Source organism: Salmo salar, chromosome ssa17 (genome assembly GCF_905237065.1).
Source record: "Salmo salar chromosome ssa17, Ssal_v3.1, whole genome shotgun sequence".
Lineage (NCBI taxonomy): Eukaryota > Metazoa > Chordata > Actinopteri > Salmoniformes > Salmonidae > Salmo > Salmo salar.
In genome coordinates this window covers 50,129,556-50,156,172 of record NC_059458.1, presented here as the reverse complement: position 1 = coordinate 50,156,172, position 26,617 = coordinate 50,129,556, and the positions used below count along the sequence as shown (strand labels likewise).

Below are 26,617 nucleotides of genomic sequence, written 5' to 3'. Positions count from 1 at the left end.
TTGTGAATGCTCTGTACTTTAAAGCAACTTAGTTACGTACATTCTCCAGTGCTCGCACCTCTGACCATCCATTTAAAATCATCCAGGTGAGTGTTCTCCCTTTAAGCAGCATTGGAATAGAGAATACACATCTGAAATCATGTATATTGGCATTTCAAATGACCCCACTACTAAAAGGTACAGAACCTTCCAGTTAGCCTATACTGACATAGAAGACATAACCTTAATATAACCACTAATGAAGATTGATAACCTCCAAGTACAACTCAGTTAACGACTTTATACTGAAAGTATAGAGCCTTACAACATCTATAGAGTTGAACTAATTAAATGTGTCAATTAGCCAGTTAGCTTGGGTGCTTGACTGCCGTTGTAAGGTCAGAAGGCTTGGATCAACCGTTCTCTTCAGCCAGCGCGTCCAGTGTGTGTTCTGGATTTACAAACAGACAACGCTCTGAATTCACAAATTACCCAGAGTGCACTCTAACACACAATTTACGAAGGCACCTGACAGAGTGAAAAGAATGAAGCTTGTACAGGATAAAAATATTCTAAAACATGCATACTGTTTGCAATGCTTCAAAAAAATGTGACAAAGAAATGTATCTTTTTGTCCTGAATAGAAAGCATTATGTTTAGAGCAAATCCAACACAGTACCTACACATCACTGAGTACCTACCACTTCATATTTCAAGCATGGTGGTGGCCACATCATGTTATTGGTATGCTTGTAAAGTTGTTTTCATTGCAAGTTAAAGCGTACTGTTAGCTAGCTAGCTAACGTTAGCTGGCTCGCTAACGTTAGCTGGCTCGCTAGCTAACGTTAGCTGGCTCGCTAGCTAACATTACGTATAGGATCTGTGTAGAAACCGTTTGCATTTCTAGTTATAACCTAATGTTATATAAATAGATAACATTGAATCTAGTTGGGGGTGATTACGGTCATTTATTGGACTAGATAAAGTGGATTTTTGCTACTACATCACTTTTACTCTTGAAATCGTTGGTTGTTTACTTCACTGCCTTACTCTGTTTAGCACATGGCCTCACATGTGAATACTTAAAGAGATGGGCTGAGCTAAGGCTTAAGAAGATGTGAATGGTGCTGAATGGGTGTAGACAAAGAAGAGCTATCCAGTAGGTGTACTAAAACATTCAAGGGCCATGTTATGGGTATGATTGTCATCAGCAGTCTGCTTTCCAACAGACGCTGGGAGACAAATTCAACATTTCAGAGCTTACATTTGAGCTTACCAAGATGACATTGAATGTTCCTGAGTGGCTTAGTTACAGTTTTGAAAATCACTGGCAAGACTTGAAAATGTCTGGCTAGCAATGATCAACAACCAACTTGTCAGAGCTTAAAGAATTTTTAAAATAATAATTTGTGCAAAGTTGTTAAAGACTTACCCAGAAAGACTCACAATTGTGGTCACTGCCAAAGGTGAATACTTTCTGAAGATAACCTGTTCTATTATAAGTGGTCTCTTCCGTCCTGATGTCAAAGCTGGAAAAGAGCTGACACCAGAGAAAATGAACTAGTGGACTGACAGGAGAAACATGGATGCCGACATTAAGGTCACTGTCAACCTTCCTAAATTCACTCTTTCACCTAATTTAACACCTGATTTACTTAAAAAAAGACATCTCAATAGATGGTCCAGGGCTTTCCTCTTTTGTTCTATATTGCTTGTCTATTGTTCCTCAAGGGGGGAGGCTAATGACATGAATTATTCCCATCAGACCAACTCCTTCAATGCTCTACTTCTTGAAGTTTGCCAAAAATATATATATTTTGGTAAAACATGTATTTTTTTACCCTTTAGTGTGTGTTCACTTTACTGTATTTATATTTGGGATATTGCTTTTCAACAGTAAAAGTTTTTAAAAAACGTCGCTGGAGGATGTCTTTAAAGTTGAGGACAATCAATTGACGGAGCATCTGTCTCAACTAGACGTGACTAACATGTTTGACAAGGACAAGGCAAACCTGTCTGGGATGAACAGAACAAAAGCTGGCGCATGTAGTGGGGTTAATGCGAGGCAGATCACGTTATCCTAAAAAAAGAGGTACTACTTCAATGCAGACCACCACTTACTCTTCTTCACCAGACACAAGACCAACTCCATCCTCTTCTTCGGCAGATTTGTCTACTACAGAAGCCCTGAAGTCCCCCCCCCCAAAAAAAAGTGAATTTGAATTATCTCGTCCGAATGACTTACGATCTCGTTGGAACGACTTAGTAAAAAATAAATAATTCAAAATGAGATACTAAGTCATTCCAACAAGATATATAGCAAGGCCACACTTACCTGGACCACACTTAGCAAGGCACAATTAGTCAGAAGTAAGTGGAAATGCTGGAGTGGTCTTGCTGAAGCAAGGCACACTAATAAGTACAGTACGTTGTGTGAGTGAAAGTGAGGGAACGTCAGTCAGCCCAGTGACAACAGGCTCTACCTCAGGTGACAGAGCTGGTGTGGGACAAAGACAGTTGAGGATGCGTGCAGGTAGTAATGGGGGGTTAAGGATAGAGGTAGTCTTGGGGGCACCTGAGACCGATAGCTTTAAAATCTCAAGATGTTGTGCTCTCTAAGTTGTGATAAAAAATATATATATCAGAGGGTTTTTCGGTCTGAGATGAACAATCAGCCAATACTCCTTTTATTTCATACTCTTCAGAATCATATGTTCACTGTATAATCACACTCCGTGTGTGTATCGTTGGGGGTTAAGTGGAGACACTTTAGCCTACTCAGAAGACTGGCACTGACCTTTCCTCTCTAAATGACCTCTGTCCCACCTGAGTATCTCTCAGGCACTATTATCGTTTTAATAATTCATCTTCCTGTAGCCGGGCCCATGGTGGCACCACTGGAAGACAGTGCCATACAGCAGATACACAGACTTCAGCAAACTGTCCTCCTTGTCGGCTCAAAAAAGTCCATGTCAATGATCCTACACCGCCATCTATTGGTTGTAAAATAGTATCACAACAAGTACATTTTATTGCAGATACATTCATCTCACCTGCCCTGCCACAATAGATACCAGGGCTGATTGGTGGGGTAAGGGCCCTGATTGAATACGTCTTGGCATGCTCTAATTGCCTTAAGTCTGGACTAAGGGCTCCCTTTTAGGATTTTCTCTGGCGTGTGTGAAGTCTAGACTACACACACACACACACACACACACACACACACACACACACACACACACACACACACACACACACACACACACACACACACACACACACACACACACACACACACACACACACACACACACGCACACTTAGTGTCACTGAAATGAAAAAAGTAACCCCTGCCACCTCTTTCTCCTTCACTTTCCTTTGCCTGTAAGCGAGGGGTGTCAAACATACGCGAAGGGGATCAATCTGGCCCACAGGTGGTTTGAGCTGAAACAAGATATAAAAAAAGACCAAATGGAAAGTGTCTAGAATGGAGCTACATTTATACCGTTTCTGACTGTATCCATCTCTCTAAATCACGGAAATTAAAGCTACACAGTCAGTGACATTGTGTTGGTTCAGGATTATATATATTTTTTTTTTTTGGGGGGGGGTATCATTTAAGATGCTCTTTGAAGAGGTACTGTTTCAGGTGTTTTCAGAAGGTAGACAGGGACTCGACCCCGTTGAAGACCGAATGCGGCCCCCGGAGTTAGACACCCCTGCTCTAAACTCAACCATCTCTGCACACCAGCCTCTTGACATCTTACAATGTATTTATATTCATTAAGGACGCCAAGGCAGCAGCTACTCTTCCTGGGGTACAGCAACATTAAGGCAGTTACACTACATGACCAAATGTATGTGGACACCTGCTCGTCGAATATCTCATTCCAAAATCTTTGTGCAGACCAGTCAAGTTCTTCCACACTGATCTCGACAAACCATTTCTGTATGGACCTCAGTTTGTGGACGAGGGCATTGTCATGCAGAAACAGGGAAGGACTTTCTCCAAACTGTTGCCACAAAGTTGGAAGCACAGAATCATCTAGAATATCATTGTATGCCATAGCAGTAATATCTCCCTTCACTGGAACAAAGGTGCATAGCCCGAACCATGAAAAACAGCCCCAGGACATTATTCCTCCTCCACCAAACTTTACAGTTGGCACTATGCATTTGGCGAAGGTAGCATTCTCTTGGCATCCACCAAACCCAGATTCGTCCATAGGATTACCAGATGGTGAAGTGTGATTCATCACTCCAGAGAACGTGTTTCCACTGCTCCAGAGTCCAATGGTGGCGAGCTTTACAACCCCCCCCAGCCGTGTGTGGGTGCTCGGCCATGGAAACCCATTTCATGAAGCTCCCAACGAACAGTTATTGTGCTGATGTTGCTTCCAGAGGCAGTTTGGAACTTCGTAGTGAGTGCTGTAACAGAGTACAGACAATTTCTACGCAATACGCGCTTCAGCACTCAACTTTGAAAGTTTCTTCAAATGCAGTTGCAAAAAACATCAAGCGCTATGATGAAACTGGCTCTCATTAGGACCGCCACAGGAAAGGAAGAACCAGAGTTACCGCTGCTGCAGAGGATAAGTTCATTAGAGTTACCAGCCTCAGATTGCAGCCCAAATAAATACTTCATAGAGTTCAAGTAACAGACACATCTCAACATCAACTGTCCATTGGAGACTGTGTGAATCAGGCCTTCATGGTCAAATTGCTGCAATGAAACTACTAAAGGACTCCAATAAGAAGAAGAGTCTTGCTTGGGCCAAGAAACATGAGCAATGGACAGTATACCGGTGGAAATCTGTTCTTTGGTCCAAATTTTTTGTTCTAACCGCCTTGTCTATGTGAGACGAATAGTAGGTGAACGGAGGATCTCCACATGTGTGGTTCCCACCGTGAAGCGTGGAGGAGGTGTGATGGTGTAGGGGTGCTTTGCTGATGACACTGTCGTCATTTAAAAAAAAATTCAAGACATACTTAACCATCATGGCTACCACAGCATTCTGCAGCAATACTCCATCCCATATGGGTTGCGCTTAGTGGGGCTATCATTTGTTTTTCAACAGGACAATGACCCAACACACCTCCAGGCTGAATAAGGGCTATTTGACCAAAAAGGAGAGTAATGCAGTGCTGCATCAGATGACCTGGCCTCCACAATCACCAGACCTCAACCCAATTGAGATGGTTTGGGAGGAGTTGGACCTCAGAGTGAAGGAAAAGCAGCCAACAAGTGCTCAGCATATGTGGGAACTCCTCCAAGACTGTTGGAAAAGCATTCCAGGAGAAGCTGGTTGAGAGAATGCCAAGGGTGTGCAAAGCTGTTATCAAAGCAAAGGGTGGCTATTTGAAGAATCTCAAATAGAAAATATATTTTGATTTGTTTAACACTTTTTTTTGGGTTACTACATGATTCCATATGTGTTATTTCATAGTTTTGATGTCTTCACTATTATTCTACAATGTAGAAAATAGTAAAAACTAAGAAAACACCTTGAATGAGTAGGTGTGTCCAAACTTTTGACTTGTACTCTATGTTTATATGGGCTATTTTTAGCACTTTTCTGGGATGCTTGGTTGTTTTTATTGCTTTACTGGGAAGCTTATCAGAAGTAGACATGACAATGGTATTTATGTTTGAGCTGATAGTGCAGGGTGAGCTTCACACAGTGGACTTCCTTCTAGGACAAACCGCCTCAGTGCTAACAATATAACTCTGGTTCATGGGCACATGAATACTGTATACAATAGCTGTAGGATCGACAGAGGCATTCAGGGGAGTTAGAGGGACATGAATTAGGTTACTTACATTATGACTGCCAACCCCACTGGGATAATGTACATTTGCTGCAGCATTACGACAACTCAGCGACACAATGATAGGGATTATCTGATCTGGGCTTGGGTTATTGAAAAGCGTGGACAGAGTCCAGGAGCCAAGATGATTTGGATGCACTCCGTCATTCCTGTAGAGAATTGTCTGTTTCTAGAAGGTGTCAAAGTTATCTATAAAAGTTATTCCAACAGAGCTACAGTAATCTTTTATCCAGGTGTGTCATGCCAGTAGCCTGATGAATCTTTCACACCCATGGCTCAACAATGGGTGTGGGTGCTATTCTCTCAACGACAACGACGAGACAGCCTATAGGGAGGAGGTCAGAGACCTGGCCGTGTGGTGCCAGGACAACAACCGCTCCCTCAATGTGATCAAGACAAAGGAGATGATTGTGGACTACAGGAAAAGGAGGACCGAGCATGACCCCATTCTCATTGACAGGGCTGTAGTGGAGCAGGTCGAAAGCTTCAAGTTCCTTGGTGTCCACATTATCAACAAACTATTATGGTCCAAGCACACCAAGTCAGCCGTGAAGAGGGCACGACAAGACCTATTCCCCCTCAGGAAACTGAAAAGACTAGGAATGGGTCCTCAGATCCTCTAAAAGTTCTATAGCTGCACCATCAAGAGCATCCTGACTGGTTGCAGCACTGCCTGGTATGGCAACTGCTCGGCCTCCGACCACAAGGCACTACAGAGGGTAGTGCATACAGCCCAGTACATCACTGGGGCCAAACTTCCTGCCATCCAGGAAGGCCCTAAAAATTGTCAAAGACTCCAGCCATCCTAGTCATAGACTGTTCTCTCTGCTACCGCAAGGCAAGCGGTACTGGAGCACCAATTCTAGGTCCAAAAGGCTCTCAACAGCTTCTACCTCCAAGCCATAAGACTCCTGAACAGCTAATCAAATGGCTACCCAGACTATTTGCATTGCCCCCCCCCCTTTTTACGCAGCTGCTATTCTCTGTTTGTTATCTATGCATAGTCACTAACTCTACCTACATGTACATATTACCTCAAGTACCTCAACTAACCGGTGCCCCCGCACATTGACTCTGTACCAGTTCCCCCTGTATATAGCCTCGCTATTGCTATTTCACTGCTGCCCTTTAATTATTTGTTACTTTTATTTCTTACTTGTCTATTTTTTACCTAACACATTTTTCTTAAAACTGCATTGCTGGTTAAGGGCTTGTAACTAAGCCTTTCCCTGTAAGGACTACACCTGTTGTATTCGGGGCATGTGACAAATAACATTTGATTTGACCTGAAATAATTGCCCACCTTTCTGGAATCTTTTAGAGCTGTAATCAGTCATTGAAATCCATTTTCAGCAGTTCCGAACTGGCCCTCCTAATGTCGTTTGACCCCACATGGACTATGACAGTGTCAGCTCCCGGCAGCTGTCGTAGAACGGTCAGAAGCAGCCTTGTAATGTCCCGTACTTATTCTCCAGGATAGCACAGGGATTTCACCACGGGAAACAAGATGTTTCTTACCATAAAGCTGCCGATGATGACAGCTGGTGCAATGGCTGCGGAGGTCCGTCCGTTCTTTCGCCTCGAGTGGATTCGAAAACTCCTCGAGGACCGAAGAGTGGCGGGGCCCAATGGACCCGAGCCAGCTGTAGTATCCATTGTGGATGATGAATGGGCCAGAGTCTTAGACAGCCTCACGGTCTGATGAGGTGGGGAGCTCTGAGGATCTGAACCCGAGCTAGAAACCACCGGAGAGGGAGACAGAACAGAGGATGAAGGCACAGGTACTCAGGATCCAACCTAGCATCAGAAGCCCCCAGGGAACAAGGCGCCGGACCCTCTGGATCTAGGGCGGAGAAGCTGTTTCTAGTCTGTGTCTGGTCCAGGCTTACCTTCACCAGGAGGCCCCCGTTGCCAGAGTTTGCTGTTTATGACTTCCAGTGTGAGTGACATATCTTCATGGATGGTTGGTAGGACCAAGAACACGAACATCCACCAAGTCATCCAGTAGCATCCTACTAACTCCATTATTTATTTTTTATATTTTTATTTCACCTTTATTTAACCAGGTAGGCCAGTTGAGAACAAGTTCTCATTTACAACTATGACCTGGCCAAGATAAAGCAAAGCAGTGTGACACAAACAACAACACAGAGTTACACATGGAATAAACAAACGTACAGTCAATAACACAATAGAAAAAAATCTATATACAGTGTGTGCAAATGTGGTAAGATTATGGAGGTAAGGCAATAAATAGGCTGTAGTGGTGAAGTAATTACAATTTAGCAATTAAACACTGGAGTGATAGATATGCAGAAGATGAATGTGCAAGTAGAGATACTGGGGTGCAAAGGAGCAAAAAAATAAATAACAATATGGGGATGAGGTAGTTGGATGGGCTATTTGCAGATGGGCTGTGTACATGTACATGTGAGCTGCTCTGACAGCTGGTGCTTAAAGTTAGTGAGAGAGATATGAGTCTCCAGCTTCAGTGATTTTTGCAATTCGTTCCAGTCATTGGCAGCAGAGAACTGGAAGGAAAGGCGTCCGAAGGAGGAATTGGCTTTGGGGGTGACCAGTGAAATATACCTGCTGGAGCGCGTGCTACAGGTGGGTGCTGTTATGGTGACCAGTGAGCTGAGATAAGATGGGGCTTTACCTAGCAAAGACTTATAGATGACCTGGAGCCAGTGGGTTTGGCGACGAATATAAAGCGAGGGCCAGCCAACGAGAGCATACAGGTCACAGTGGTGGGTAGTATATGGGGCTTTGGTGACAAAATGGATGGCACTGTGATAGACTGCATCCAATTTGCTGAGTAGAGTGTTGGAGGCTATTTTGTAAATGACATCGCCGAAGTCAAGGATCGAAGTCAAGGATAGGTTGGGGTAGCCAGGTGGAAAGCTTGGCCAGCCGTAGAAAAATGCTTATTGAAATTCTCAATTATCGTGGATTTATCGGTGGGGACAGTGTTTCCAAGCCTCAGTGCAGTGGGCAGCTGGGAGGAAGTGCTCTTATTCTCCATGGACTTTACAGTGTCCCAGAAATTTTGGGAGTTTGTGCTACAGGATGCAAATTTCTGTTTGAAAAAGCTAGCCTTTACTTTCCTAACTGCCTGTGTATATTGGTTCCTAACTTCCCTGGGCTATTCGATGCTAATGCAGTGCGCCACGGGATGTTTTTGTGCTGGTCAAGGGCAGTCAGGTCTGGAGTGAACCAAGGCCTATATCTGTTCCTGTTTTTTTTTATGAATGGGGCATGCTTATTTAAGATTGTGAGGAAAGCACTTTTAAAGAATAACCAGGCATCCTCTACTGACGGAATGAGGTCAATATCCTTCCAGGATACCCGGGCCAGGTTGATTAGAAAGGTCTGCTCGCTGAAGTGTTTTAGGGAGCGTTTAACAGTGATGAGGGGTGGTCATTTGACCGCAGACCGATTACGGATGCAGGCAATGAGGCAGTGATCGCTGAGATCCTGGTTGAAGACAGCAGATGTGTATTTAGAGGGCAAGTTGGTCAGAATGATATCTATGAGGGTGCCCGTGTTTACGGATTTGGGGTTGTACCTGGTAGGTTCATTGATGAATTTGTGTGAGATTGAGGGCATCTAGCTTAGATTGTAGGACGGCCGGGGTGTTAAGCATGTCCTAGTTTAGGTCACCTAACAGTACGAGCTCTGAAGATAGATGGGGGGCAATCAATTCACATATGGTGTCCAGGGCACAGCTGGGGGCAGAATGTGGTCTATATCAAGCGGCAATGGTGAGAGACTTGTTTTTGGAAAGGTGGATTTTTAAAAGTAGAAGCTCAAATTGTTTGGGCACTGACCTGGATAGTAAGACAGAACTCTGCAGGCTATCTCTGCAGTAGATTGCAACTCCGCCCACTTTGGCAGTTCTATCTTGCGGAAAATGTTATAGTTTGGGATGGAAATTTCAGGATTTTTGGTGGCCTTCCTAAGCCAGGATTCAGACATGGCTAGGACATCCGGGTTGGCAGAGTGTGCTAAAGTAGTGAATAAAACAAACTTAGGGAGGAGGCTTCTAATGTTAACATGCATGAAACCAAGGCTTTTACGGTTACAGAAGTCAACAAATGAGAGCGCCTGGGGAATGGGAGTGGAGCTAGGCACTGCAGGGCCTGGATTAACCTCTACATCACCAGAGGAACAGAGGAGGAGTAGGATAAGGGTACGGCTAAAGGCTATAAGAACTGGTCGTCTAGTGCGTTCGGAACAGAGATTAAAAGGAGCAGGTTTCTGGGCACAGAAGAATAGATTCAAGGCATAATGTACAGACAAGGGTATGGTAGGATGTGAATACAGTGGAGGTTAGCCTAGACATTGAGTGATGATCAGAGAGGTTTTGTCTCTAGAGACATCACTTAAACCAGGTGAGGACACCGCATGTGTAGGAGGTGAAACAAAGGGCTAGCTAAGGCATATTGAGCATATGGAGGCTCTACAGTGAAATAAGACAACAATCACTAACCAAAACATCAATGAACAAGGCATATTGACATTAGGGAGAGGCATGCGTAGCCGAGTGATCATAGGGACCAGTGGGTAACTAGGCGAGCTGGAGACACGGCAATTCAAACAGCTAGCGGGCCGGGGCTAGCAGGCTAGTAGAAGTGCCTTTGGGGGACATTGCGATGGAAGAGTCTGCTGTAGCCCCCTCGGATGGTTACGTCGACAGACCAGTCGTGTTGGATCGGCAGGGCTCCATGTAGGCAGTAAAAGGGTCCAGGCCAATTGGCAAAATAGGTATTGTAGCCCAAGAAATTAGCTGATGGTTCTCTTCAGCTAACAGTCCGATATGCTCTAGACAGCTAGCAGGCCGCGGCTAGCAGGCTAGCGTATGGGCCTTCAGGGGACGTCACGACGGAGGAGCCTGTTGAAAGCCTTCCGGCGGTTTACATCGGTAGACCAGTTGTGATGGATCGGCGGGGCTCCGTGTCGGCAGTAAAGGGGTCCAGGCCAATTTGCAAAATAGGTTTTGTAGCCCAAGGAGAGGCCGATGGACCTCTTCAGCTAGCTGGGAGATGGGCCTAGCATGAGGCTAGTTCCAGGCTCACTGGTGCTTGCTTCGGGACAGAGACGTTAGCCAGGGGGTAGCCACTCGGATAGCAGCTAGCTAGCTGTGATGATCCAGGTGAAAAGGTTCAGAGCTTGCGGTAGGAATCCGGAGATGTGGAGAAAAAGCAGTCCGGTATGCTCTGGGTTGAATCGCGCTGTGCAGACTGGCAGGAGTTGACATGGCTAAGGTTAGCTGATGACCGCTAGCAGTGGCTAACTGACTACTAGCTAGTAGCTAGTTAGCTGTCTAGCTTCTGTTTGGGGTTCCGGTTCTAAAGTATAGAAAATAGCAGATCCATACCACATTGGGTGAGGCGGGTTGCAGGAGAGTATGCTGAAACTGAGGTTAAAAATATAAAAAATATATACGAAATATATACGAAGGAAAAAAGATATACACACGGGACACGACAAGACAAAGACAAAGACGTCTGAACTGCTACGCCATCTTGGAGACCCCTTCGGGTAGGGATCCCTGCAAAGTACCGGCCAGTCGGCTGTGGAGAGAGCAGTCAAGGCGGCAACACTTCCATCAAACCAGAGCGGCATCCAGCTACTGGGGTAGAAGAGAAAGAAAAAGTAGGCGGGCGTGGATTTCCCAGTAGCTTGTATAAGTTCTCTTCTTGACAGGGAATTCTCACCTTGTCTAAGAGAGAATTACATGGGTATCAAAAATGTCAGCCCAAGATAAGCCTAAACGACACACAATTCATTAGAATTTTTGTAAAATTCACAATGTGAAAAATGAAATGAATGTAGGATATAGAAATAGGATATCAATATATCAAATATCATTATCAACGGCTGGGGTCACTTTAAGTCCAGGTCCATAATTTCAGAAAGTGAAATAAAATTCAATTAATTAACTTTATTTATTTTTTTACAATTGAAAATAAAGATACGTTTTTCCATCACAGACTTGCATATCAATTCATATTTGATCTCCTTTCTATCTCTTACAAAATGTCTAATCTCATTTCCCCTCATACAATTGTGTGTTTACATCATTAAAGCAGCACCAACCCCTCCAAGCTGTTCTATAATTGACTCAAAGTGTGTTAGTCGTGATTGCGTAAGAAGAGAACATGTGCAATGAATGCTCTAGAAAACGCTCAATTGGGATTAGGACTTTTCTTAATAACATGGAGGGAGGATTTGGGCGCCTCAGCCCCACAGCTCTGATATATACAGTGAGGGAAAAAAGTATTTGATCCCCTGCCGATTGTGTACGTTTGCCCCCTGATAAAGAAAGGATCAGCCTATAATTTTAATTGTAGGTTTATTTGAACAGTGAGAGACAGAATAACAACAAAAATATCCAGAAAAACGCATGTCAAAAATGTTATAAATTGATTTGCATTTTAATGAGGGAAATAAGTATTTCACCCCCTCTCAAATAGGAAGATTTCTGGCTCCCAGGTGTCTTTTATACAGGTAACGAGCTGAGATTAGGAGCACACTCTTAAAGGGAGTGCTCCTAACCACAGCTTGTTACCTGTAAAAAAAGACACCTATCCACAGAAGCAATCAATCAATCAGATTCCAAACTCTCCACCATGGCCAAGACCAAAGAGCTCTCCAAGGATGTCAGGGACAAGATTGTAGACCTACACAAGGCTGGAACGGGCTACAAGACCATCGCCAAGCAGCTTGGTGAGAAGGTGACAACATTTGCTGCGATTATTCGCAAATGGAAAAAACACAAAAGAACTGTCAATATCCCTCGGCCTGGGGCTCCATGCAAGATCTCACCTCGTGGGGTTGCAATGATCATGAGAACGGTGAGGAATCAGCCCAGAACTACACGGGGGGATCTTGTCAATGATCTCAAGGCAGCTGGGACCATAGTCACCAAGAAAACAATTGGTAACACACTACGCCATGAAGGACTGAAATCCTGCAGTGCCCGCAAGGTCCCCCTGCTCAAGAATACATATGCATGCCCGTCTGAAGTTTGCTAATGAACATCTGAATGATTCAGAGGACAACTGGTGAAAGTGTTGTGGTCAGATGAGACCAAAATGGAGCTCTTTGGCATCAACTCAACTCGCCGTGTTTGGAGGAGGAGGAATGCTGCCTATGACCCCAAGAACACCATCTCCACCGTCAAACATGGAGGTGGAAACATTATGCTTTGGGGGTGTTTTTCTGCTAAGGGGACAGGACAACTTCACCGCATCAAAGGGACGATGGACGGGGCCATGTACCGTCTAATCTTGGGTGAGAACATCCTTCCCTCAGCCAGGGCATTGATAATGGCTCGTGGATGGGTATTCCAGCATGACAATGACCCAAAACACACGGCCAAGGCAACAAAGGAGTGGCTCAAGAAGAAGCACATTAAGCTCCTGGAGTGGCCTAGCCAGTCTCCAGACCTTAATCCCATAGAAAATCTGTGGAGGGAGCTGAATGTTCGAGTTGCCAAACGTCAGCCTCGAAACTTTAATGACTTGGAGAAGATCTGCAAAGAGGAGTGGGACAAAATCCCTCCTGAGATGTGTGCAAACCTGGTGGCCAACTACAAGAAACGTCTGACCTCTGTGATCGCCAACAAGGGTTTTGCCACCAAGTACTAAGTCATGTTTTGCAGAGGGGTCAAATACTTATTTCCCCCATTAAAATACAAATAATTGTATACCATTTTTGACATGCGTTTTTCTGGATTTTTTTGTTGTTATTCTGTCTCTCACTGTTCAAATAAACCTACCATTAAAATTATAGACTGATAATTTCTTTGTAAGTGGGCAAACGTACAAAATCAGCAGGGGATGAAATACTTTTTTCCCCCCACTGTATATAGATATATATATATATATATATATATGAGAGAGAGAGAGTTGTGTTTAGGCCAGAAATAGAGTAGGGATTACTTACTGTAAAACCATGGTATAAAATAATTTAGTTTCCACAAAACATACCTCCTGCTACTGTAACATGTCCAATGAGAAATTTGGAATCAGGATTTTATGTCATAGTACTGCGATATTGTGTCAAATAAAATGTGTTACAATATTGTAAGACGGTCATTGAATTACCTAAAATATGGTCTCAGTGGACTTACGTAACACAACCCATATGCACAGTGGTGATTGAAGTTAAGTCATGATCTGAATTTCCCTCTTAATCTTGCATACTGCTGTATTACTTAACAATATAAGATAGTGTTGTGAGAGGGTGACCTGGCATTTTATCTGATTGGTTTTACTGTGAGATGCTTGAATTGCAAAACAGTGTTTGATTTTCTCATCCAGTGCAATGACGAACAGCTCAGTGACATTTTAGTGGGGTCCATCTGTTTCATGTTTGTTAAGTGAGCATCACCTAGTGGAGAACATTAAAAGAGAGGGAGAGAGAGTGAAGAGAGAGAGTGGAAAGAGAGAGATTGGGAGACCAGACTTCTGCCCAGTCCACACTTGTTGGTCTGAACGGATCGGATGGATGCAAGCCATATCATGAAATCATGAATATTACAGCAGCTCCACCTAGTCCTCCATTCTCAGATCTAGGTTTACAGGACAGACAAGTGACAGAAGGAGGCTGGTTTTGGACTGAGCCAAAACACTGAACAAAAGTCCCATGTTACAAGTGGTGAAATAAAAGATCCCAGAAATGTTCCATAAGCAAAAAAAGTGTATTTATCTCAAATTTGTACATCCCTGTCACTGAGTATTTATCCTTTGCCAAGATAATCCATCCACCTGACAGGAGTGGCATATCAAGAAACGTATTAAACAGCATGATCATTACACAGGTGCACCTTGCAAAGGCCACTCTAAAATGTGCAGTTTTGTCACACAACACAATGTTACAGATGACTCAAGTTTTAAGGGAGCATGCAATTGGCATGCTGACTGCAAGAATGTCCACCAAAACTGTTGCCAGAGAATGTAATGTTCATTTCTCTAGCATAAGCCATCTCCAATAGCGTTTAGAGAATTTGGCAGTACGTCCAACCGGCCTCACAACCGCAGACCACGTGTAACCATGCCAGCCCAGGACCTCCACATCTGGATTCTTCACCTGCGGGATCGTCTGAGACCAGCCACCCGGTCAGCTGAGGAAAGAAATACTGAGGAGTAATTTATTTATGTAATAAAGCCCATTAGTGGGGAAAAGCTCATTCTGATTGGCTGGGTCTGGCTCCCCAGTGGGTGAGTGTGTGCCCAGTCATGTGAAATCCATAGATTAGGGCCTAATTTATTTATTTCCATTGACTGATTTCCTTATATGAACTGTAACTCAGTAAAATCGTTGAAATTCTTGTATGTTGCATTCATATTATTGCTCAGTATACATGTCAGAGAGGCATGTTTGTTCTACATAGCATATTACTATCTGAACGTTCCAAAACATTGCATCCTGCTGAACATGCCCCAGTGTAAGTCTATAGGCCTACTGAAGGGGTGTCCACATACTTTTGTATATATAGTGTATGTGGACACCCCTTCAAATTTGTGAATTCGGCTATGTCAGCCTCACCCGTTGCTGACAGGTGTATAAAATCAAGCACACAGCCATGCAATCGCCATAGACAAACATTGGCAGTAGAATGGCCTTACTGAAGAGCTCAGTGACTTTCAACGGGGCACCGTCATAGGATGCCAACTAGTTAGTTAGTCAAATTTCTGTCATGCTTGAGCTGCCCTAGTCAACTGTAAGTGATGTTACTGTGAAGTGGAAACGTCTAGGAGCAACAACGGCTCAGCCGCGAAGTGGTAGGACACACAAGCTCACCGAACTGGACTGCCGAGTCAGCACAAGAACTGTTCGTCGGGAGCTTCATGAAATGCTGTTCATGGCTGAGCAGCTGCACACAAGCCTAAGATCACCATGCGCAATGCCAAGCGTCGGCTGGAGTGGTGTAAAGCTCACCACCATCGGACTCTGGAGCAGTGGAAACGCGATCTTTGAAGTGATGAATCATACTTCACCATCTGGACGAATCTGGGTTTGGTGGATGCCAGGAAAATGCTACCTACTCCAATGCATAGTGCCCACTGTAGTTTTGTGAGGAGGAATAATGGTCTGGGCTGTTTTTCATGGTTCGGGCTAGGCCCCTTAGCTCCAGTGAAGGGAAATCTTAATGCTAAAGCATACAATGACATTCTAGATGATTCTGTGCTTCCAACTTTGTGGCAACAGTTTGGGGAAGGCCCTTTCCTGTTTCAGCATGACAATGCCCCCGTGCACACAGCAAGGTCCATACAGAAATGGTTTGTTGAGATCCTTGTGGAAGAACTTGATTGCCCTGCACAGAGCCCTGACTTCAACCCCATCGGACACCTTTGAGATGAATTGAAACAAGACTGTGACCCAGGCCTAATCACCCAACATCAGTGCCCAACCTCACTAATGCTCTTGTGGCTGAATGGAAGCAAGTCCACGCAGCAATGGTCCAACATCTAGTGGAAAACCTTCCCAGAAGAGTGGAGGCTGTTATAGCAGCAAAAGGGGACCAACTCCATATTAATGCTCATGATTTTGGAATGAGATGTTTGACGAGCAGGTGTCCACATACTTTTGGTCATGTAGTGTACTTTTGGCCATGAAGTGTATCAACAGTCTCATCTCTGAGTCACAGACCTTGTCTCACAACAGACAGACACAGGGTTCTAAGTATCAGCCTGTACAATAGAACAAATGACTATCAGCTGCTGGCGAGTATAGAGAAGACCATTGTATGGTGACAATTGCATGTTGACTAGTCTACATTCGTTTTTGGGACAACTGCATAACAAGACAAACGGATTATACATTGTTTTGGAGCTCATTTCTGTCGACGATGGAAGTTTAGATTTCTGCCTTGCTCATCTGAGTGGACACATGCAAAGGTTTGTATTCCAAAAACACTTGGGAACTGTTTGGTTATTTCATTGAAAATGGTTTCGTTGCAGTTTATATATAAATAATGTTTATATATGTGCAAATGTAAATTAATTCAATGTATGTATGTATTATTTAATTATCACCTGCATTACATAAGATAACTGTCCTAAAAATATATGACATCAACTGTGCACATGCAATACTGTTGGTAGACCTACATCGATTAAAATACTGTCATCCAACAGAGGATGCTGATGGGCATTATGAAAGCAGACGAATACATAGTGGGAGGTAAAATAACAGCAAGGGCAGGCTTGTTGATAACTTTGAAACTCCATAAGCGGCCCCTTTAAGAAAGGACGTCTGCTGACATGACGAAATGTCCTGGTCTTGTGTGAGAGCTATGAAATCAACAAGAGAGAGACTGGTTTCGAACGGTACTGAATGAGATAGTCTATGCTATTCTCTCTAGGGGGGGAGTTGGCATTTCAACAAAACTAATCAAGGCTGCAGCGGGGATGTAAATCGTTGCTCTGGTTTACAAAAGAGCGGAATGTGATGGCGGGGCTGAGGCTCAGTAAACAGCTTGTGTCTTGGCGGTTGTGAGCAGGTGTACGCTACTGGATACATTCAAAGGCAATTCTCAGTGTTAATGAAACTTTGCTACGATTTACGGGCTGGGTAAGAATAAACTTTATTTTTAATAGGAATAATGTCAATGTAAAGTAGCCTAGCTCAAGTATTTACGTGTGGTGTGTATGTTGGGTAATTCATTATTTAATGGAGCGCAAGGTCTACCGTGCGTAGTCTCATTTACGAAGATTACAATTTAATTGAGAAATAGGGAATTGGGCACTACAAATAAACCGTATTCCAAATGAACGTTGCATCGCCATAGCTTCAAAAAGGAATGGTGGGAAGCGAAGACTAACCTAACGGACTTGTTACATTATGTCACCGCGGGCCAACACCTACTGTTGCTTACGCGCTTTGTTACGGTCGCAAATCCGTCGCGGGTACAACGAAGCAACACAACACTGGTCCTTCATACTCCGTCAATTATCACGGTGTGTTTTAGGCTCATTATCTTATCAGTACCTTAGCCTTCGAGCAGAAGTCTCAGTTCCATTACACAAGTCATTGGATCAAGGCGTCTTCCGTACGGGGAAGGTTTAAGAACCCCCGACGTTCGGTCTGAACATTAACATGCATCGCTTGCTGTACTGTTTTGGAAGCATAAGGATCTTTCATATCAGAAATTAATCATTTGTGAACAATATTAAATTGATACACACCTTTTTTTTATAGGGTTGGGGTCAGTGTTCCCACATGCCGTATCTCCGTGTGTGTGTGTGTGTGCTTATAGAAGACAGGGACCACCTGTGCTAATTTCGCTATCTAGCATGCTCCGAACACCTGTATGTAACAGAAGGCCGCCAGAAATGTCACTGAAAAACACTGTTGGCTGCAACTGTGGAAAAAAGCTGTTAAAACGGTATACAACAAAGCCTTGTTCACAATGAAGGCCTTAATTCCAAAATCAGTTTTGTAATACTGACTGTCCAAACAGCAAGAGACAAGTGACCTAATTGGATTTGTGTGTTCAGACCGCAGTCAATTGCTGTCATAATAAGTGTGTGCACAGTGGTGTAGGACAATTGGTGTTGGTGCTCGGGAAGTGATGTAGTAAGCTATGGTGACGACAATGCCTGCCGTGGATGTTTCCCAGTACTCGCACTTTTAAAAAGCCTCAAAGGATGAGATGATCCAACTTTCAAAACGAAGTCCATTTTGGATCGTAAACTTAGTTACCAAACTAGCTAGCTTTTTGGTTTTCTAGCACATTCACTCATTTGTTTGGAAACCATTAACAAGCTAGTTAGCTACCACATGTTCTTTGTCAAACTGTCAGAGTAGCTACCAAGCAACAAGAAATGCCAAATAACAGTCTAAAAACCACACGGGTAAATAAATCCGATTTTGGTCCATTCAGACAAAAGTCCCATGACCATGAATCAGATTTGTATTTGACTTCAAACCACCTATGAAGGTGGTTTGAAATGTGGCTTGAAGTATCTACTACCATGTGCTTTTTGTCTGTTCAGATTGCAGGAAAAATAACCGATTCTTATGGGATATGGAAATAAACAGGATTTGAGTCACTTCCAATGCTTAGGTGTGTATTTTGCATTTTGTGAAATGATTTTAATGTGATATGAAAGTGAACGGATTTGTTTCTAGAACCATATCGCAATTGAGAATCGATTCATGCTTACAGTTGTTGGCTGCCAGAGCCAGTCTACCTCTGAAAATAACATATGATACTTGACTCTTTTAAGGAGTAATGGTAAGCTCCTTAAGAGTACATCTTGGGTTAGCAGTGCCTGTCCCTCACCGATGATGTGCTCATTGAATAGAGTTATTAGCGGAGTTGACATGGCGAATGGAATAATAGGGGTCAGCTGTGGCTAGTTAGACTCAGTACCTACTGTCATTTATATTTAGGTCATAATTTGATCACCCATCGTAGACTGAATAGCCTCAATCACAGCACATTATCAAACAGTGTATCGTGATGATGAGTCTGCACATCGTTAGGTTGAAAGGAAGTGTGCCAAGCTAGGCAATATGGCCGTCTGCCTTGATTACGAATGTAATAAAGTGAATTCATTATTCGTCTCGTAGTTTAGGCCTGTAGTGGGTTGTCATCCGGATTTAGCCTAGCTTCCATTGTAAAATATGTGAGCTTGGACAAAGTGTAGTGACTCATAGACCAAGTAGAATCTCAGCAACTTGGATGAGAGAAAAAGAAGCATGAATAGCTTTCTGGTGTCCTCAGAGAAACTATACCAATGTCGTTTTTATAAATTATAATTGTTGAAATTAGGTTGTTGTTCACTATTCCACTTAATTTGTAATAAAAATGACCAAACACTCAACTCCTTTTACTAAAACATTTCAACGTATAGCCTGACTTTGACATTCAGAATTCAGTCTCTGAATGAACAATCACATGTAGAGTACAGGTTCAGTCGGTCTGCAACCAGGAATGACATTGACAGGGGGTTGGGTGGTTTAGTGTATATCATGTGCCTAGTAAATGTAACACCTACAGGTGGGTGTACTACGTGTAAAGCACTTGCAAATGGGGGTTTCCGGGTGGGAGTTTTTAGTTGGTATTATTCTCAGAAATGTCTGTCAATTTATTTTCCTGCAAGTTTTACTATCTCTCACCCTAAACCTAACAATGTTTGATTTAATGTCTTTGTTGAATTAAACAATGTCCTATTTTCTATGCAAGTGTGGGGTCTTCCATCACTGCTAACAACGCCAGTGACTATCCAGTTCCTAGAATGCTGTTCTCTTCTCAGAAAGTGCTCAATCAATCAAACACACACTAAGCATTGAGGAGAGTGGAGTCAAGTCTCTGTGGCCCCTTCTCTTTTATTCAGCAGATTCACATCAGAGGTGGGAATCTCATTGACGTGAGACATGACGGCACTCATGGCTGGCATACAATAGCAATGGCTCTCATAGGAGTATAGACTGATGTACTGTGTGTCAATGTGCCTGAATATTTATGAGGTGTGTGTGTCTTGAGTCTGTGTAGTCTAACTTTGTATATGTTTGACTGACTGTATGATTAAGCAGTACTTCAGACCTCTCTAGGAATATCCCATTGAAGAAAAACTCACTCTCTTCTCTGAACAACATTACAGCTTTACCCTATAGTACCACCACACCTTGCTCCTGCAACTGTCCAAATGCTTCACTAAGCTGATGGTGTTGAGTTCTGTGGTCATTATCTGACTAGAGAATGTTACCTAAGGACTGATCTAAGGTCAGAGGTTAATCAACTCCTTAAATGCTCATGGTTAGGATTAGGGCAATGGTAGTCTGATTCTAGATCTGTGGTTAGGGGTAACTTCTACCTTGAGCATCATTGACAGGGGCTTATTCACACAAGGACCATAGAGGTGTATAATGAGGTGAGCAGAGGACTTCCTAGAGATGTACATGACACAACAAGCTTAGATGACATCCACCTTGAGAGCCAGATCGGATTTCCCTGGCCAGAAATGGCCTGAACTCTCCTATAGAAAGTCCTGTGTCTCCATGTGTGTCATCCCTTTTGGTCTGCTCTAATGGTGTCATCACTTGTAGGACACAGAGCTCTGATGCTCACCATTTTACATTTGACTGAAGGATCCCTTGTTTGTGTGGGATTTAATGAAGTGTGAATGAGCCAAGGCCTTTCAGGTGTGTGTGTGTGTGTGTGTCTCGCGCTCTTTCTCTGTTCACATGTGGGTGGAAGTGTTTTGTTTTCAGCTGAAGGAAAGGGATAGAGGTATCAAGGTCCTGATGGTTTCTCTGCCCACACAGAGACCGGAGTCAATGTTGTGATCAGAGAAACCTTGAGTAGAATTCCTCTCCTCTCTCTCATCTAATGGACGCCAGGCTTTCCAGCTCCTCCATCTTACTGTTACTCTGAGACTTGCTGCTTCTGCTCCAAACGAATGAAAACGTAAAGGCTGTAGATGGGCTTACTGCGTCTTTCTATAACAACACAGCTAGAACCTTGACAGCTGCATGGTGTTATCAAGCCAGATCTGTTTCTAGGGGGAGGGGTGTGTGAGAGAGCTATTGTGTCACCCACCAAGTTTCCACTAGCCCCTTTCCACCCCCCCCCCCCCACCCCCCCAATACAGCCCAGGAGGTGTGTGCGCAGGGCCGGCTCCAGACATAAGTGGTCGCTTAGGTCCCCGACCTATTTGTTTTCTTCTATTCTTGTTTACAATAAAAGTGACTTAAAAATGACAATCCCAACCAAAACAAACTGAAAATGCATCCCAAAAAGTTTGTAGAGTGCTAGGAATATGGGTCAAAATACTGTCAAAAGTTTAGTGTAATACACTAATAGTGAATTTGTCCAAATACTTATACCTTGAAATGGGGAAGGGGGGGACTAGATGCAGAGTGAGAAAGTTAGAGGCCTAAATGCTAACCTCCCCTGTTATTGGTAATGGTGAGAGATGAACATGTTTCATGTATGCTATTATGACACCTTTTAAATGGGGGGGGGGGACTAGATGCATAAAGTGCTTTTATTTCTAAGTGGTAGAACAGATATGTATGAAAATCCTTCAAAATAATCAAATGTATTTGTCACATACACATGGTTAGCAGATGTTAATGCAAGTGTAGCGAAATGCTTGTGCTTCTAGTTCCGACCGTGCAGTAATACCTAACAAGTAATCTACCAATTCCACAACAACTACCTTGTACGCACAAGTGTAAAGGAATGAATACGAATATGTACATAAAAATATATAGATGAGTGATGGCCGAACGGCATAGGCAAGATGTAATGGATGGTATGGAGTACAGTATATACATATGAGATGAGTATTGTAGGGTATGAAAACATAAAGCAGCATTGTTTAATAAGGTGGCTAGTGATACATTACATCAGGAGGGCAAGATGCAGTAGATGGTATAGAGTACAGTATATACATATGAGATGAGTAATGTAGGTTATGAAAACATTATATAAAGTGGCATTGTTTAACCTGTTATGGCTAGGGGGCAGTATTTTCACGGCCGGATAAAAAACATACCCGATTTAATCTGATTATTACTCCTGCCCAGAAACTAGAATATGCATATAATTATTAGCTTTGGATAGAAAACACTCTAAAGTTTCTAAAACTGTTTTGAATGGTGTCTGTGAGTATAACAGAACTCATTTGGCAGGCCAAAACCTGAGAAGATTCCATGCAGGAAGTGCCCTGTCTGACAATTTCTTGCCCTTCTTGATGATCTCTATCCAATACAGGGGATCTCTGCTGTTACGTGACACTTCCTACGGCTCCCATGGGCTCTCAGAAGGCGGCAAAAAGCTGAATCGTGGCTTTGCAGGCTCTGGCTGAAAAAAAGTAGCGCGTTTGGATAGTGGCTGGTCACAGTACTGTGAGACTCAGGCTCGTGCCCGAGTCGACCCCATGCTTTATTTTCTTTCGTCTTTTTACCTAAACGCAGATTCCCGGTCGGAATATTATCGCTTTTTTACGAGAAAAATGGCATAAAAATGGATTTTAAAGTGGCTAGTGATACATCTAATTACATCAAGATGGCAAGATGCAGTAGATGGTATGGCGTACAGTATATACATATGAGATGAATAATGTAGGTTATGTAAACATTATCTAATATAAATAATAAAGTGGCAAGTACCAGGCGGTGATACAGCCCGACAGGATGCTCTCGATTGTGCATCTGTAAAAGTTTGAGTTTTTTTTTAAAGGTGACATTCTGCACTCTTGCCTCACAAAACATTTTATATCTAAAATACTGGAGTAGGCTATAAAACCAAAGAAAGGTGTTTTTGCTTCACTGCCCAAATAAATACTCGGAAGTGTAACTCTAGGTGAAAAGGATTCACATTAATCAAGTCGTTAAGTCATATTTTTGGAGACCGTGTTTGACGTGAGAGGGTGATCGCGTCTCCTTCAGGTTCCACGCCTCGTTCTGGGGTTGTGATCATTTCCTAAGCAGCAAGGGCTGTGGCCCTGGATGATGGCTGACGACTCAACCACTGATGGGCCTTCGATGGAACTACCGTTAGAGGTATATGGCTGTGTTCCAAATGGCACCCTATTCCCTTTATAGCTCACTACTTTTGAGCAGGGCACTGAATAGGGTACCATTTGGGATGCAGCCTCTGTCATCAGGCTTACTGAGTCATAGACAAAGACGACAAACGCAATGATGAAAGGTGATAGGCTTTAACTGGATATTGGGGCAGAGATGACATCTTACATGGAGTGATCTGCTACATTATTAGTATACTGTGGCTGATGGCCTATATTTTAGTGTATGGTGTCTTTTCTTTTTTCTTTTTTTTAAACCCTTGTATCGGCCACACTCAACGATTGTCTTAACTTGTGCATCTGTGTTTAGGTACTTATTTACAAGAAACTACTTCTGTGCAAAAAAAATGTCTTGCTCTCGACCCCACCCTTTCATTTTCAGTGCTTTTCAAAGGGGAACCTCTGACCCTTGTCTGTTTTTGTCTTTTCAGGATTGCTGTACACCATGCTAAGGTAAAGCCGCTGAAGAGAGGGGTGTTGAACATGCTAAAGCGGCTGGACAAAATCAGGTTCAGAGGTCAGAAGCGAGACGACTTCCTGGATCTAGCAGAGTCCCCCAACGGATCCGACAATGAATGTAGCGATGACATCCTGCTGAGGACGAGGCCTTCACTCAAGACACAAGACACGGAAGAACTAGGAGACCCTGTAAGTATTCATTCCACTTTGCTGTGTTCTTTGACTCAAATGAAAGACCGTGAGTAGGGCCAGAAGTTTTCCTTGCAATATGACCCGACCAGGAAAAACTCTGGGCCATAGTTGGTCTGGAAAAACTCTACGTCAGTGTATCCTAGCGTCCACGTTTTTACCTGTACACACGTAACTGCCAAAATAAAGGAAACACGAGTAAATGTGTGATACAAAGTTATTAAGCAATTAACATCCCATCAAGCTTAGGGTTCTGTATACAAATTCCCCGTTGCCCATTATTTTGGCTACCAATAAGCGCTAGAATAAGCGCTCTGTGTCTTTTGAAAGGGGTCTCATAGGAGCATAGGAGGTTTAAAGGGGGTGTGTGTCAGCCACCAGATTCTGCAACGGCGCCTGACAGCGTTTCCCACCATCAACAAAACACAAAGCTGTGGAAGAATGGTGTCGCATCCTACCAATACTATTCCAGACACTTGTAGAATCTATGCCAAGGCGGATTGAAGCTCTTCTGGTGGCCCAACGCCCAATTAAGACACTTTTTATATTGGTGTTTCCTTTATTTTGGCAGGTATATTGTGTGTGTCAGTTAGTGATGTACAGGCTGACTCAACCTGCAGTCCCCATGGTTATATCCACAAGGCAGATGGGTTTAGGGTCATGAAATATTGTATCAGTTAGTGATGTACAGGTTGACTCAACCTGCAGTCCCCATGGTTATATCCACAAGGCAGATGGGTTTAGGGTCATGAAATATTGTATCAGTTAGTGATGTACAGGCTGACTCAACCTGCAGTCCCCACGGTTATATCCACAAGACAGATGGGTTTAGGGTCATGAAATATTGTGTGGATGAAGGGCAGGTGGGCGGTCGGGTTGAATAAACAGAATGCATTAAAAAAATACATGTATAATTCTTATGCAATTTATATCTATAGGTGACATTAGGTTTTTCTTTCATAGTTAAAATATTGTCATTAGTGTGTAAGTGGGGTGTGTTGGTGTGTAGTGGCGAATAGTGGGGAACTTTTTCTGCCCATTCCCAAAAGCAATTGGTGTGTAGTGGGGAATTGTGTGTAGATTGATAAGGGGGAAATAACTACTTAATACATTTTAGAATAAGGCTGTAAAGTAACAAAATGTGGAAAAAGTCAAGGGGGTCTGAATACTATCCGATTCAGATTTCAGTTTACATTTAACCCCTCGGAACAGCAGGCAACAGTTCCCTACACACCAATTGCCAAATGCTTTTGGGAATGGGCAGAAAAAGTTTACTTGGATCCACTGAGGCTAAAAGGACAATGTCTGCGTTTTTAATTCATTAAGAGAAAAGCTACAAAATGGAGAGTTAAAAATAAAGAGAAGGCAGGGCCAGACAAGTGATGTTTGTAAAGATTTGATGATGTGGTAATAGAGGATGATCACAGTGCCTATGTTTGAGGAGCTATGCAAATTCGCCAGTCACAAGACCAGGACTTCAAATAGGCCTATGGCATGTCAAGGGAACTGTTGCCTGCTGTTCCGAGGGGTTAAATGTAAACTGAAATCTGGACACTGACTATACAGTGCATTCGGATAGTATTCAGACCCCCTTGACTTTTTCCACATTTTGTTACTTTACAGCCTTATTCTAAAATGTATTAAGTAGTTATTTCCCCCTTATCAATCTACACACAATTCCCCATGACAAAGCAAAAATAGGTTTGTAGAAATTATTGCCAATTTATATAAGAAACTACTGAAATGTACGTAAGTATTCAAACCCTTTACTCAGTACTTTGTTGAAGCACCTTTGGCAGTGATTACAGCATCGAGTCTTCTTGGGTATGACGCTACAAGCTTGGCACACCTGTATTTGGAGTTTCTCCCATTATTCTCTGCAGATCCTCTCAAGCTTTCTCAGGTTGGCTGGGGAGCTGCACAGCTATTTTCAGGTCTCCAGAGATGTTCGATCAGGTTCAAGTCCGAGTTCTGGCTGGGCCACTCAAGGTCATTTAGGGACTTGTCCCGAAGCCACTCCTGTGTTGTCTTGGCTGTGTGCTTAGGGTCGTTGTCCTGTTGAACCAGTTTGGCTGGGCGGCCAGCTCTAGGAAGAGTATTGGTGGTTCCAAACTTCTTCCGTTTAAGAATGATGGAGGCAACTGTGTTCTTGGACCTTCAATGCTGCCGAAATGTTTTAGTACCCTTCACCAGATCTGTGCCTCGACACAATCCTGTCTCAGAGCTCTAAGGACAATTCGACCTCATGGCTTGGTTTTTGCTGACATGCACTGTCAACCTTATATGGATGGGTGCATGCCTTTCCAAATCATGTCCAATCAATTGAATTTACAACATGTGGACTCCAATCAAGTTGTAGAAACGTCTCAAGGATGATCAATGGAAACAGGATGCACCTGAGCTCAACATTGAGTTTCATAGCAAAGGGTCTGAATACTGTAAATAATATTTGTTTTTTTTTATTTATAAATTTGCAAAAATGTCAACCTGTTTTTGCTTTGTCATTGTCGGGGTGTGTGTGTGTGTGGAGATGAGGATTTTTTTATTGTGTATATAATCCATTTTAGAATACGGCTGTAACGTAACAGAATGTGGAAAAAGTAAAG

At 43.2% G+C, this 26,617-nt stretch overlaps 1 protein-coding gene across 2 annotated transcripts in view; it reads left to right on the top strand.

The window, feature by feature from the left end:
• The first annotated feature begins 17,056 nt into the window (after window positions 1-17,056).
• gramd4a (GRAM domain containing 4a) overlaps window positions 17,057-26,617 on the top strand; it is a 60,631-nt gene continuing 51,070 nt past the window's right edge. For both annotated transcript variants that reach the window (XM_014152777.2, XM_014152776.2), the window contains exons 1-2: window positions 17,057-17,394; window positions 23,795-24,011. In XM_014152777.2, the coding sequence (XP_014008252.1) occupies window positions 17,366-17,394; window positions 23,795-24,011 (246 nt within the window). In that variant the 5' untranslated portion in view covers window positions 17,057-17,365. The remainder of the gene's footprint in view (window positions 17,395-23,794; window positions 24,012-26,617) is intronic.